The sequence below is a fragment of the Cucumis melo genome, chromosome 4 (assembly GCF_025177605.1).
Source record: "Cucumis melo cultivar AY chromosome 4, USDA_Cmelo_AY_1.0, whole genome shotgun sequence".
In the NCBI taxonomy this organism is placed as follows: Eukaryota; Viridiplantae; Streptophyta; class Magnoliopsida; order Cucurbitales; family Cucurbitaceae; genus Cucumis; species Cucumis melo.
The window spans coordinates 15,303,663-15,317,945 of NC_066860.1; the positions used below are offsets into that span (position 1 = coordinate 15,303,663).

The 14,283-nt window shown below is 31.8% G+C and overlaps 1 protein-coding gene and 1 non-coding gene across 3 annotated transcripts; one reads left to right on the plus strand and one right to left on the minus strand.

Annotated features, from left to right (window-relative positions):
* Nucleotides 1–2,143: 2,143 nt before the first annotated feature.
* TRNAR-UCG (transfer RNA arginine (anticodon UCG)) lies at nt 2,144–2,217 on the plus strand. The gene has a single exon. It is a non-coding gene; the product is annotated as a tRNA-Arg (tRNA).
* Nucleotides 2,218–4,628: 2,411 nt separating this feature from the next.
* LOC103489929 (FCS-Like Zinc finger 10-like) lies at nt 4,629–7,783 on the minus strand. 2 transcript variants are annotated; one of them, XM_008449275.3, is made up of 3 exons: nt 7,598–7,783; nt 5,289–6,446; nt 4,629–5,189 (listed from the first exon to the last, which is right to left on the minus strand). In XM_008449275.3, exons 2-3 carry the CDS (start codon nt 6,332–6,334, stop codon nt 5,033–5,035), a joined length of 1,203 nt encoding a protein of 400 aa, XP_008447497.1. In that variant the 5' UTR covers nt 6,335–6,446; nt 7,598–7,783; the 3' UTR covers nt 4,629–5,032. The 2 variants fall into 2 exon arrangements, with proteins under 2 accessions (XP_008447497.1, XP_008447496.1); XM_008449274.3 differs by having other exon boundaries at nt 7,361–7,624.
* Nucleotides 7,784–14,283: the final 6,500 nt, after the last annotated feature.

Genomic DNA, 14,283 nt, shown 5'->3' on the forward strand with positions numbered 1-14,283 from the left:
AAATACTCAGTAAGGGACCCACTACTAGTCCCACTAGGTGCCTGTTAACTTCCTGTTAGAGTCCTGATAACTGGTACCCAATCTCTGGCACGTTCCCGAACACGTGCAATCATGCGCTCCCGTAGGAACGTAGCTCTGGTCTTCGGTGCCCCGGGGGACACCTAGGACAGTCGGGATGCGAGGACCCCGTCGAGTCACTCGAGTCATATCTATATCCATGCTAGACTGGTGTCCCGTCGGACCACACAGTCCTCAATAGGTGGTGATCCCGAAGGACACCCATGCAGGTACGACTCTAACAGATTAAGCTAACAGGTACCCCAATTGCAGTATACATACACATGGCATCAGCATATAACATGTCACATAAATCATCTCTACACTCTCCGTCCCGACATTCGTCGTGGCCATAACAGCTCTTGCCACACATAACAGGCTATAGTATAACTATATCGTCATTTGCATCATACTAACATTTATCTCAGACAACGTACTGTCTAATTCTTAACATGAAAAGTCGAGGCATACATGGTCTCATACTTCTAAACATGAAGCTAGTAGTAGAATCTCTTACCTGGAGATCTACTTGTCGAGTCCTAACCGCGATGCAGTACGCTTTCCAAGCGACGAAGTCCTAACTGTTTAATATGCCAAAATTCGTAATTAGGTCGCCAACGACTATCGGTTCAAGACTCATTTGAAATAACTTACCCTAGAGAGGTTGCAGTGCTCGAGCCCCCCCTGCTGAAGAATTCCCGCGCTGCAGCAATTACTGGGTCCAAGACGTCCCTTAAGGAAAATAACTTAATTTTAGTCCCCAAATTAATTTAATTGACGTCCGAAGCATGGAGTCTTACTGGGAAATGCCACAATAATTAATTAAATTACCAAAATTTAGGTGGATGGAGCCAATTTGGTCTTGGCGGCTCGGCTGGAAGAAGACAGGGACCGGCTCGGCTTGGCGCAGGCGCAGCTCGGCTCGGTACAGGAAGCTACGCGTGCGGCTCGGCTTGCAACAGGGAGGAGATGCGGCTCGGCTACGGGGAAACGCGCGGCGCGGCTTCCCACGCGGACGCGGCTCACACGCGGAGAGGGCTGGACGCGGCGCGGCTTCAGTTTCGGCTTCGGGCGCGCGGACGTGGAGCGGCTCCGGGTTCGTTCGTCGGCTGGAGGCACGCGTGGCGGATCGACTTCGAGTGGCGGCTGCGGGAGACGGCTGTGCGCGGATCGAAGCGGCTCCCTTCGGCTCGATCGGAGCGGCGCGGCTGGCTGAACTTCTCAGATCGACGCGGCGCGGCGAGCTTTGGCTGCACGGATCGGCTTGATCGAAGCGACGCGACGCGGCTCGGCTATCCTCCTGATCGGAGCGGCGCGGCGTCGGCTGTCCTCCTTAGGTCGAAGCGGCGCGGCGAGTTCCGGCTCGGCTGGCGGCTGCGGATTCGGCTGCAGACGCGCGGAGGATGGTTCGGCTTCCACTCGGCTTGCAGACGCGCGGTGGATCGGCTTCGGCGCTTGCTTGAAGCTGGCGGCGTGCGGCGGCGCGGAGAGTGGCGGCGGCTAGGGTTTTCTCCTTTTTTTTTTTCCTTCTTTGGGGAGATGAGGAGTCTCACGTCTCCCAATGCCTCTTTTTAAAAGAATTTCCAAAAATAATAAAAGAATTTAATAGCCCCCTTTTTCTCTCTCCACCCTTGACCCTTTCCAAGGCAAATAATTAATTTGCCACTCCATTAATTGACTAATTTACCCCTAACTTCAATAATTAATATAAAAGAAAAAAAAACTTTAGTTTAATAAGAATAATATTAACCACACTTAATATTAATATTAATGGTCAAAACAACAAAAGAAAACCGAAATTGTTGGGCGTTACAATATTATAAAGGATGCAATATTGATTGTGATGTTGATTCTTACTTCCCTTCTCACCTATTGAATGTTTTAAAGTGGTTAAATATATTCAGTTTCATATTACTTGCAAGTCATAATTACGTAGCATCTTTTAATGTTACATAATTCTAACTTCTTTTAATTGAGAATAATTTCAATGAATTTAATGATTCGAACATTTGGTCGAAACAATATCAAATTTTGAACGTTATTATTATATTATAATCACAGAATAAAATCGTTTGTTTAACAACTTGACCGCATAGCGCAGTGGATTAGCGCGTTTGACTTCGGATCAAAAGGTCGTGGGTTCGACTCCCACTGTGGTCGAACTTAATTTTTTTCATTTTTCTATACGATTTCATTACCAAAGTTCAATTTATATACCCTTCAAATTTCTAAACTAATAGTTTTATTTTTTCATTTTTATGAAAGAAAAAAAATTCATCAATTTTAATTTTAAATTAGAGTTTTCAAAAAATCTAATAGCTAAATAATGGTCAATCCAACTTAATCCATGTCGAGCTGATTGGATCGAGTTACGTTCAAATAAATAATTTTTTTGTGAATTGCGATTTGGGGTGTAGGTTATGATTTTAGAAAAAAAATTCGAATTCCAAATTTAAAGAAAGATTTTGAACTTAAAAAGATTCAAAGAGATTTGGAATATATCGTTTGAAAAGTAGAAGAGATTTATGTGCATATCATGATAAAGGACAAATATGGGAATATAGTGTAATTACGAGCAAATATAAAAACAAGTGCCTTTCTAATACGATATCTTTCGGTCTTCGGTGTTCGTAAACTTTCTATTGGAAACTTTTGTGGATGTTAACGAAGTTTCTTATTCCATCCATGAGGCAAAGGGCATTGGATAAGTTTTGGGTGAGGTTTTTTCTTTTTTTTTTTTTTTGTCATTGTTTCGAGATGGAATAATGTTTTAGTTCACTCTTGCATTTGGTCATATTTCTAGCATTTATTTTGTTCATCTTCCATCCCTTTGAGGAGGTTAGAGAATTTAGATAAGCTTCTCTAAAATTGAAGAACTTCTATCGAAGCCCCTCTATGAATACATGCAAACTTTGGATATCAAAATACTTAATGTACTTTTGATGTGGAAGATATTGATTTGAGTACTTGAAGTATATAACACATCAAGATTTCAACCAAAAATTGCAAGAAGATTAAAAAGTTTGCGAACTTGTAATTGGGTGTGATTTAAACACCTGCTTGTTCTCCAAAAATAAACAATAAGACATAGATCATTTGAATTTAAACAAAAAGAGAGACCTCTCGAAAATTTAGGTCATAATCATGATGATAACATCCGGTGCAAGTGAAAATAAATGAAGTACGTGTATTACTAATTTTGTAATGACGAACATTTTGTTGATCAATTTTGTAGTTCACCTAATTTATTTGTTGTGATAAGTTAAGAAGATTTGTCATGATCGAAGTTGATATTGTTTTATCGACAATCTTTGTATTTTTAGCGATCCATTGTTTTGCTGACTTTCTAAAGGAAAAAGAAATTGAAAAGTATTAGTTCATAGACTGAAATAGACGATAGAGAAAACAAACGAGAGGGGAACCATGGAGTGGATTGTAAATTAACAATTTTCATCTATATATTAAAATATAGGCTAAAGTACCGTTATGGTCCTTGTAAGTTTGTTCAGTTTAGTTTCTATAAGTTTAATTGTTCAAATTTTGTCTCTACACCTTCAATGAATCTTATATATAATCTTCAAAATTATTCTTTACCGAAATTGATTAACTAACATTGAAGATTATATTCATTATTTAATAAAAATACATAGATTAAAATCAAATAAACTTCATAGTATATGGACCTTAATAGCATTTCAACCTAAAATATATACATACTTTTTGAAAATGTAATACTAGTAAGAATGATATATTTTATAAACTTTTAAAAGGGTATTGAACATTCTTTGAAAATTTTATAAATTACATGACCCACAAATATATTCATATCAATGTATCTGAAAATTAAAATTTTAACATCGATCTATATCGATACTTTAATCCTCAGTTTGAAGAAATGAGTATTTTTGTAATTGAAAAAAAAAAAGAGAATATTTTCTACTAATTTATCGGGTAAATTATTGTTAAAAATTTTCTTCCACAAAAGCACAAAGAACCTTAGATCAAAAGATCGTGTGTTGACCTTTTACTACGATTATTTGTAACCTTTTAAATTGAAGAACTAAGATAGTCAATTAGTCAAAGAGAGTCTCAATTTATGTCGTACGTATAGAGAATTTAAATTCAAACCGAAAATAACTCAATTAATATATATTTGTAATCACGAAATATGGAGTTAAAATCTTCTTGAAAAAGTTGTACTAAAAGGAAAAAGGAGTGTTTTTTTTTTCTTGTTTAGTTTTTAGTCGAACCATTGAAAAGAGGAAGAGTGAGAATTCCAGTAATTCAATTATGGGATTTAATATGTTAAAAGAAGAAAGAAAAAGCACTTATTTTTAATTTAATTTTGTAAAGTAATAGAGATGAGGTAGAATCTCATTCCCCATCTAAAAGCAAATATAGCATTTGAGAATAAAGCAAACAAACCTCCAACATATTTCCAATCAACACACACGTCTTACTTACCATTCAAACTGAAATCTTTGAATTTCCAAAGTCATTCAAAGCTCAAAAGTCTTTACCATAATACAAATGATAATGTAATTCCTGGACTTGTTTAATAAGAAACAGTCTGCAAACACAAATCCTCTTTTTTTTTTTTTTTTTTTTTTTTTTTTTTTATTCAAGTCAACAAAAGCCTTTGAGATACAACATCAAAATGATCTCCAAGATTAACAAAGATGGGATCAAAATCTTCAATAAGCAAGCAAAAACAGATATAAGATCATATCTATATTCTGCCCAAAGAAGAGGGGAAACCAAAAGCTCTCATCTTTATACTCCAACACTCACCAATACCATGAAAGCAGAAAATCGGAAAAGGAAAAAAATAAAAAACTGTAAACTCCGCGCGATCATCCATGGCCAAGTGGGAGGGTTTGAAAAGAAACTATAACCAAAAGCTCTCCTCTTCTTGTTGTGTCATCTCACCGAACACGCCAAGTGGGAGGATTTGAAAGGAAACTATAACTCACTGTCATAAAGCAAATGGGAGACCCATGATGAAGAGATCTTCCTCATGGTAGCTTGACGCTGCAGAGCTTTCACTATCATCTTTGGAAGTTTTGTTGATTTTATGTTCTCCAAAAATCTCCTGAGAGCTGCACTGTGAACTACAAAAAGCTTTTCCATCCCTGATATAATAAGAGGAACAATCACATAATCAAGATAAAGTTTGGAGTTGGAGTTTCATAAGTTAGAGAAATTCTTACAAATCTGACCAACAAACAAACCTGCATAAATAAATATCATGCTCTTCTTTCAAAACTTTCTTGCATGAGTAACAGATTTGCAAATTTGCATCCACAACTCCGTGACCAAACCCTTCAGGGCAGCTTCCTAACAGAGATGATTCGGTCCCAGGCTCTTCCATCGTACTGGAACCGATGTTTTCATCTGTGTGACACTCCAAAATACAGTCACCAAAAATGTGTGTTGTCTTTGGGTTTGGACCATGAGAAATTATGCAGGTATAGTCCTCGGAAAGTTCTATTTCTCTAGCAGTAAGTGAGCCTACATAAGCATTGCTTGAGCCAATAGTAATAGGCAAGGAACAGGATTTGATTGGCAAAGAATTTTCCCTTTGAGGGCTATTGTTAATCATTGGAAAGATGGTGTTATTACTTTCCAGTGGAAAATTTTCAGTACTTGGATCAGAATTTTGAGTCAAGTCGATACCGGAGGAGGAAAAGCTGGCAGCATTTGACAAAAATGATGCATTATTTTCAAAGGGCGGTTCAGATTCTAAAGCAGAAAATTCTCCATTGCCACAGACACTATCTGTGGCTCCGGAATTGGAGCTTGGAATTTTGGCTTTGGAAAGTGACGAGATTGTATAATTGCTTGGCAAAGAATAAGATTTCAAAGAAGAACCCAAATATTTGATATAATGGTTCGAGGATTTAGAGATCTTAGTTTTAATTTGTGGTCCAAAAATTACGTTCTTCCTCCAGTTTGAGTCCCGAGCTTCACTGGTCGTTCCACAGTCATCAACAACAATTGAATTTATGATGCCAAGACCTACTTCACTAGAAACAAACTTATTTTGACGACCACTTTCAGTTTCAGCAGATGATATGGATTTAAAACCAAAAGGGTTGCTTAGATTGGAAAAAAGCCTGAAATCCAAAGGCGAAGTAGGACTTCTAAGCGAATCACTTTCTACCAAACTTTTCGACCCTAACCCGGCAAAAAATCCAGGAATACTGAACAATGAACTGCTTATATGTTTGCCCAATGAGCCAGATTGTAAGTAGGAGTCTGAATCAGACTGAGCCATCAAACAACCATCAAATGCTCTCTCTTTTCTACAAGAACTACTGAGCCTTATCCATAACCATTACTATTTCTCTCTAAAGCAACAACCAGGATTTGCTTACTGCATCAAGTAACTGCCAGAAAAACAATACAAATTACAACCTTCTTGGAGCAGCAAGGATTAAAATGAGAAATATCAAGAACAAAAACGATGGGAAGTTTACTTTGGTCTTTAAAAATTAAAAGCAAGTTTTCAAATCTTATTTTGGTCTTTAACATTCATACATATTTGATTTTACATTTTCAAACATTCAACTTATAAAAACTCCAACTTCACATAAAAAAAAATCTTATTTTCGTCTTTGCCTAACATATCCCAATCATACATTCAACAAAAAACTGATGTGGTACCACATAAAACTTATATTTTAAACCACATATATCATAATAGGTAGCAGTAAATCCAGAAATAGAAGCCTAAGAATTTAACAAAAATAGATTTTTATGAAGATTAACCAGAACAGAAGTTTAAATAAGAACTGCAATCAAACTCAAAAGAAGTATTTAATACATTCCACAAAAAAGGTTTGTAAATTCCATTGAAGATCAAATTTCTGAAGAAATCCCTAATTACCCGGTCGGTTTTAGGTTTCCGAAAACAACCCACAAATTATTCGCAAAGAAACAGATAATTAAAAATTTTCCCAAAATGATCAATAATCGGAAAACCAAAATAAGATAAACACAAGATTTCAAAGCACATATAGTACACACAAAAAACAAGCTTCAAATCAACATCCGTAATTCCCAACTCCAAATAAATAACAGAATTCCAAAACTAGAAAAACGCAATCCTAAATAGAAACCAAAAACAAAAACCTATTAACATTTCTTCATCGAAACAGTTCCCAGAAAAAAAAAACTAAAAGGAAAACAGAAATAAAACTCTAAAGCAAAAGGGTATTAAAAAAATTACAAAAGAAACAGAAAAGATCAAGAGGAATGCGAAAAAGTAAACGATGGATCAGCAATGCAGAGAAAAGAGCACCTGATTTTGGTTGAAAACCATGGAGGAAGGAGGAGAAGAAGAAGAAGAAGAAAGAAGAGGCAAAAAAAAAAAAAAAAAGGAAGAAATTTAAGTCATAAAAGAAAGAGCAGGCAAAATCTGGGAAAACTGTGGTTGCTTGTTGGAGTAAAGGGTATAGTTAGAAGGTTTAATCCGCCATTTTTGGTGCTCTCGAAGGTATCAAAATCAGAGAAAAAGCAAATAAAAACCATCACTCACCATTCTGAAAGACCACCACAATGTCTCTCTCTTCTCTCTGTGTAGGAGAATAACTAATGTATTGTGTACGCCAGTTTCGTATAAATGTACGTATATTCTTCGACGGAAAATGTTAATGTGTGAACACTCCCACGGAAAGATAAGATGCGCACAAGAAAAAATGCAAACATTCTTTGTTCCATAACATCAACATCATCATCCTCCGCAGATTATCCAATTTTCTGGATTTATTAAACCCCAAATCATTCCCAATTTTGTAACTCTAAATCATAAATATATAATTCAAATTAATTTTATTTTTTAAACTTTAAACTTACTTCATAAATATTTTATAAAACTATGCATTAGGAAGTAATTATGTTGTCACATGCAACATGGCACACCTTCAAAATCTAGTTAAAGGGAACAAACAGCACTAATTTTATTACTTAGATTTAGTTATTGGATAATTAAAAAATGTCATCTATACTCTTCTTGATCTAAAAGACCCAAATTCCCAATCTCCTACGAAACCTACACTAAATATGTTGGTATCCCACATTTTTTATGTTAAAAAATTCATTCATATAAGATGAATTGTGTTAAAATATTATTTTGATAATAATATTTTGTGTTTTTTTTTTTTTTTTTCCATTTTAGTCTACATGCTTTAAATAGTTTAATTATTGTAATTCCGGTAAATCTTATTTTCAATTTATTTATTCAAACCTGGGTTAATTTTTAAATGAATTATTCGTATTGATATGAAATAATATTTGATGTTATTTTAATTACTTATATCATCTTATCCTAAAGTGTACAAATTTATCTTGACCTTATCTGTTTGAATAAATAAAACATATTGAGCCATCTGTTTTTAACTTGGACAAAACAACATGGCACAGTTGAGATTTATTTGGCATTAACAATAATAATAATAATGATAATATTTATATAATATGGACTCTTAATCAATGATTGATTTGGTTGGTTTATTAATTAATATAAACTGTGGGCCAAAGGATTCATGATTTTTAATCAATTGGTTTGGTTGTTTAAATAACAATGAAATTAATGTTGCATTGATATCACTGATTTGGATTTTGGGTCGAAGTTTATATTTGATTATTGTTATTTTCCGGATCATCATTTAATTATTAAAGATTCAAAAAATGCTTTTTTTTTTCTTTTCTTTTCTTTTCTTTTGGAATATATGAATTGTTAGAGTAGGTGATTATAGAGGTAATGGAAACCTTAAAATGAAATCCTAAACCACAAGTTTAGGGCTAAGTTAATTAATACAAATTTTTTAGTTTGGGTATTATATTTAAAAAGTAAAAAGGGAAAGAAAAAGAATTTTTTTTTTTTTTTGAGGGTTTAGGGTTATCGTATAGGGTAGAAATTGAGGGTAATTTTATATTTTATTTTTGGTTACGTATGTTTTTCTAATTTTCCCTCCAACTAAATAAATATTCATCCGAAAGTTGTAAGGATATCACTTTCTTTCCCAACTTTACATCAAAGTCACACGTCTTATAATTAAAGAATATTATAAATTTCAAGTAAAGACAATATTTTTATAGTTGTCCTATATGGTTTCTATAATATATATATATATATATATATATATATCAAAAACTTCTAAAGCTATTTATTAATATTATAAAATATTTGAAATATATTATAATATAGTGTGACATTTTGCTATCTTTTTAAGGTAAATCATTATTATGATTCACTTGCTTTATTTGAAAATATATATATATATATATATATATATATATATATATATATATATATATATATATATATATATATTAAGAATAGGTAATTTTAATTTTTACTTATTTCTTTCGAATCCAAAAGCTTTCAAAATATTATTATTAATCCTCGAATTTTTTAATTGTTGTATTTTAATTCATTCATTTTTAAATATATATTTTAATCTCTCATATGTTACTTCTCTATTGGAAAACTACGGGCCTGTTTGGTAACGTTCTTGTTTCCTGTTTCTTGTTTTTGTTTCCATTTTCTAAGAAACAGAAGTGTTTGATAACGTTTCTTGTTTCTCGTTCTCAAAAAAAGTAGAAACGTTTCTCATTTTATAAAGAATTATTGGGAACAAAAAAAAGTAGTTTCTTCTGTTCCGTTTCTCAATTGCTTTTATTGGTTTCCTTTTTCTCAATTTATTTCTATTTGTTTCCTTTTCCTTTTTCTCAATTATTTTTTTTCCTTTCATTTTTCTCAATTATTTTTATTGGCTTTTTTCTTTTTCTCAATTATTTTTATTGGTTTCCTTTTCATTTTTCTCAATTATTTTTATTTCTTTTATTTTCCTTTTTCTCAATTATTTTTATTGGTTCATTTTTCTTTTTTCAATTATTTTTATTGGTTTCCTTTTCCTTTTATCTCCATCGTCTTCTCCAAATAATCATCCTCTTCCTCTTTTACTCATCGTTTTTCTTTGCACACTGTCTTCCTCTTCACCTCTCACCGTCTTTCTCGACAACCCGAACTCTTCCTCTTCGTCGGATCCATAGTTTTTGCCTGATTGTTCCTCTTCGTCGGATCCATAGTTTTCATCTTTCTCTTTGTGCAAATCTGGATTTTCGTTGTGGGTTTTTCTCTAAAGCATCATATGTTAAGAGTTAAAGGTTAAATTTTGTTTTGTTTCTTTCAATTCTGAATATTGAAGACATAATAACTTACTTTAAAATTAATATTAAATTCTAGATGTCACGAAATAACGATGAGATTGTAGAAATTGATGGATTAAAAAGAGAAATTGCCTGAGTAAGAGATGATATTGCCAATCAAATTTGGTAACATTTGAAGGATAAATATAATTTTATGTTTATGTTATTATTTCGTATTAAATGAATAAACTTTTGATAATTTTATTTGTTATGTTTGATGGATAGACCTATATTTTTGTTTAATGTTTAATTGAAGTAGATGTGAAAAATAAAAAATAAATCTAGAAGAAAATCAATAAACAAGAAACAGTTATCGAATACTTTTTTTGTTTATGTTTCTTTTTTTTTTCAAGAAACAAAAAATAGAAACAGTTATCAAACGCATTACTGTTTCTTGTTCTAAAAAAAGAAGAAACAGGAAACAAGAAACAAGAAACAAGAAACAAGAAACAGAGAATAGAAACGTTACCAAACGGGCCCTACATTGTCACGTGTTTCTTTCTAACTTATATAGCATAAAATTATCGTGTTTATTGTAGAACATGTTTGAAAAAGTGATTATTAAAGGATTATAGTTACTTTTCTCATTTTCAAAATCATTCTATAATAATGAAAATTTAATTTTATGGTTTTTTTTCTCATTTTCATAATCGATTATTTAAAACATATTTATAATAATTCAAAACTAATTTCTATCGTACGAAAAAGAGTATTTTCAAAAAATAATAATAACAAAAATAAATTATTTAATTTCATAAAGAAAATCATTAAAAAGACAAAAATTCATTTATACGTTTGATTTTTCTATGAAATATAAATAAGAAATAGAATACAATTAGAATAAATTTTAAAAACTCAAGAATACAATAAACGTTTTAAAAGTTCAAGAACTGCCAACAATAACAAGTCCCACCATAATCGATATACAATAAGAAAAAAATTCAATATTCGTACACGCATTCTTTATACTTTTTTTAGAAAAAAAAATTAAAACATAATTAAACCTAAAGTTTAAGAATTAAACTCTAATTTATCTTAACAAAGTTGAGTTAAAGTAAAGTAAGTGAAGGTCCATAAAAGTAAATGGGAATGAGAGTAATTGTAAAAAGTAATATTCTCTCACATATATAATTTTATTTATTATTTATTATTTTTTTTTTTTTTTTTTTACTTTGACTTAGGGTACTATAGAATCTTTCTTTCTTAAAATAATGGTAAGGTTTTTTTTTTCTCTCTTTAAATTGAAAAAATTGATTGGTTCAGAAATGAGTTTAAGGAATGGGGACCTTAGCACCATACTCTCAACATTTGAAGTAAGATTTTCCCTTTATTTTATTATAAAGATAAAAGACACTTTTCAAACACTTAATAATTTTTTTTGTTCTTTATATATATATATATATATATATATATATATATATATATATATATATATATATATATATATATAATCAATTAATAAATCTCTACTAGGTCAGCAGAAAAAGACAAAGCTGAAGATTAATTCACCATTATCTAAACAAATAATATATAATTAATTATAATGCGCTTAATTTATATCTATAAAATTATAAAAATAAATGTTGAGTTGAATGTAAATTATTATTAATTAATTGTTAAACGCGTTTGTAATTAAAGTACAATTTACAATATATTATATAATACATATTTGAGTTTAACAAAAAAAAAAATAAATATAAAACATTTTTTTATTATGCATTTTAAAAAGTTTCAAATTTAAAATATAGATACAATAAACTAGATAGAAGAATAGAATAATTATTATTGTTATTGTTATTATTTTGAAAAAACAAAATAGTCTTTCAAAGAATATAATGTGTTTGGCAAATTTGGTAGTTGCAGATATGATGTGTTTTGAAATACTAATTCCATTCTAACAAGCAATGGATTAAAAGAATTGTTGTTTTATAAGTTTTTCCCACTTCTCTTACTCATATTTTATCATTTATAATAAATGAAATTTAATCAAAACATTACAAAGTTTGGTCACCATACCACAATTAAGCCGTTTCAAAACCAAACACTAATATAACTACCGTTTAATCGAAATAAATGTTGCTTATTCGTCACACAAATATGTTTTTTTTTAAAAAAATAAACCAAATTTGACAACAAGAGTTTATCTCAATCGTTAGTAATTAAAGCTGGCAAAATATTAAAATTGAAGTTAACTAACACCGAAGAGGTTCAAGGAAGTGATGAGCTTCATACACTATGTAAAACCCACATTCTGAAAACAATGATTGTGAGGTAAGAGGCTATTGAAAACAAGGGTTATGAGGTAAGAGATTGTAGATATTAGGCTTAAAGTTTAGGCGTTTTAAGAAAACAAGCGTTCTAGCTAGGCTACGCGAGGAAAAGCCAAGTTTTGGGCCAAATAAGGAAGAAAATTAGGAATTTTTTTACTAATCTGGATTAGTCAAGTAAGTTACGTGTAAGATTAAAGTTAAGCATGATTATAAGGAAATATTAAACCTACACATGTAAGTCATAAAGAAGGAGCTAACAAGCTAAGGTGAGTTTAAGGATAACTAATCTGCTTTAGAATTAGTATAAACAGGCTTTATAAGTTCAAGAGGAAAGTTACAAAGAAGAGTTAAGCAAAACTCTTTCAAAAGAAAGACAACGCGAGAAAGATGAAACTCTGGTTAGGCGATAAGAATGGAGTAGAAGGGAATGAAGTGTTTTAGGCTTTGCAAGTGATTCTTCTAAGAGAAGAAGCAAAAATTTTTAAGTATTCCTTTCATAGTCATGTTATTTTGTTATGTAAAGTGTACTACTTGTTGTAATATGATTTATGTGGAAAACATGACTATTTGAAAGTAATTTAATGAGTTAAAAGTATTTCTTATAATGCTTGTATGTTGAGTAAACTATAGGCTTTATTTCTACCAAGAGCTAGCTATTGTGTGCACATAAGAGTATAGGAGGTTGCTTTGCATTGAGTGGCTCACTTGGTAGAAGAATGGATGAACGTGTTAAGTGGTCGGTGTTCAAGTCTATCATCTGAGCAACTGGAATTGAACGAGGGTCCGCTGAGATGCTGATTTGAAATGAGAATCATCACACAGTAGTTTATGGGTTGAGAAAGTTCAATGTCCAGGCAAGAGGAATAAGTAGAGGCTAATGTGATTTGTGTTGTTTTACTTCGAAAGTTTTTCCTTAAACATCACTCACTAAGCATTAAACTTATGTTTTAAGTTTTCCTTCCCCAGGTAAGGGAGGCATTAAGACCATTAGGAGGAAATGAGCTACCAGGCGTTGAGATAGGTGATAAGAGTTGTGCTAGGCATTGAGAGCCTCAAGTTTAAATTTTAGTTTTATTTTCTTTTAAAGGTATTGTATTTGTATCAAGATGTTTAAGGAATTTATTAATAAAGTTGTTAATTTATTCCTGGGATAGAAGGGTGTTTTCTAATTGTCAAGCATATTCTTAAGAAGTTAAGTTTAAGTTTAAGTCCGAACGTTTTAACACTATATTGATACATGTTGCTATGTTATGGATAATGTGGGTAGTTTACTATTTGTAGATTTGCTATAAGTTGAGCAAATATGTTTCGAGTCCAAAAGTTTGTGATGTGGAGGAATTTGATGGAAAGATCATCTTCAATTTCTAAAAAGTGCAAGTCTTTGAGCAGAAGATGTGTCAATACATTATGGGTTACACAAGTACGAGTCAAATGGTGATGGTGGTTCAAAATGGAGGTAAAAGGTGATTCTAGTTGAGGTTCAAATAAGAAAGGTATTTGATCAAAAGATGGATTGTTAGGAATGTGTACAATCTAAACACATTCAAAAAAGGATTTTCCTATCCGAACAAGTCTTGTCAAAAGGCTCCAAGTCGGATGCTAACATTGTCTCCGTCATCACAAAATATGTTAATTTGTTCTTCTAAAGAAAGACAACATTCATCCATCATGTTGTGTTTGCATTAACACGATAGATCACTACTACATGACTCTGTCTTTTCCTTCCTGCCAAAAAAACATG

Bases quoted from the DNA above. Each gene is read 5' to 3' on its own strand.
- LOC103489929 (XM_008449275.3), bottom strand. From the start codon at position 6,334: ATGGCTCAGTCTGATTCAGACTCCTACTTACAATCTGGCTCATTGGGC. The intron at 5,190-5,288 runs GTTTGTTTGTTG...TTATTATATCAG, and splicing joins CATGATATTTATTTATGCAG to GGATGGAAAAGCTTTTTGTA.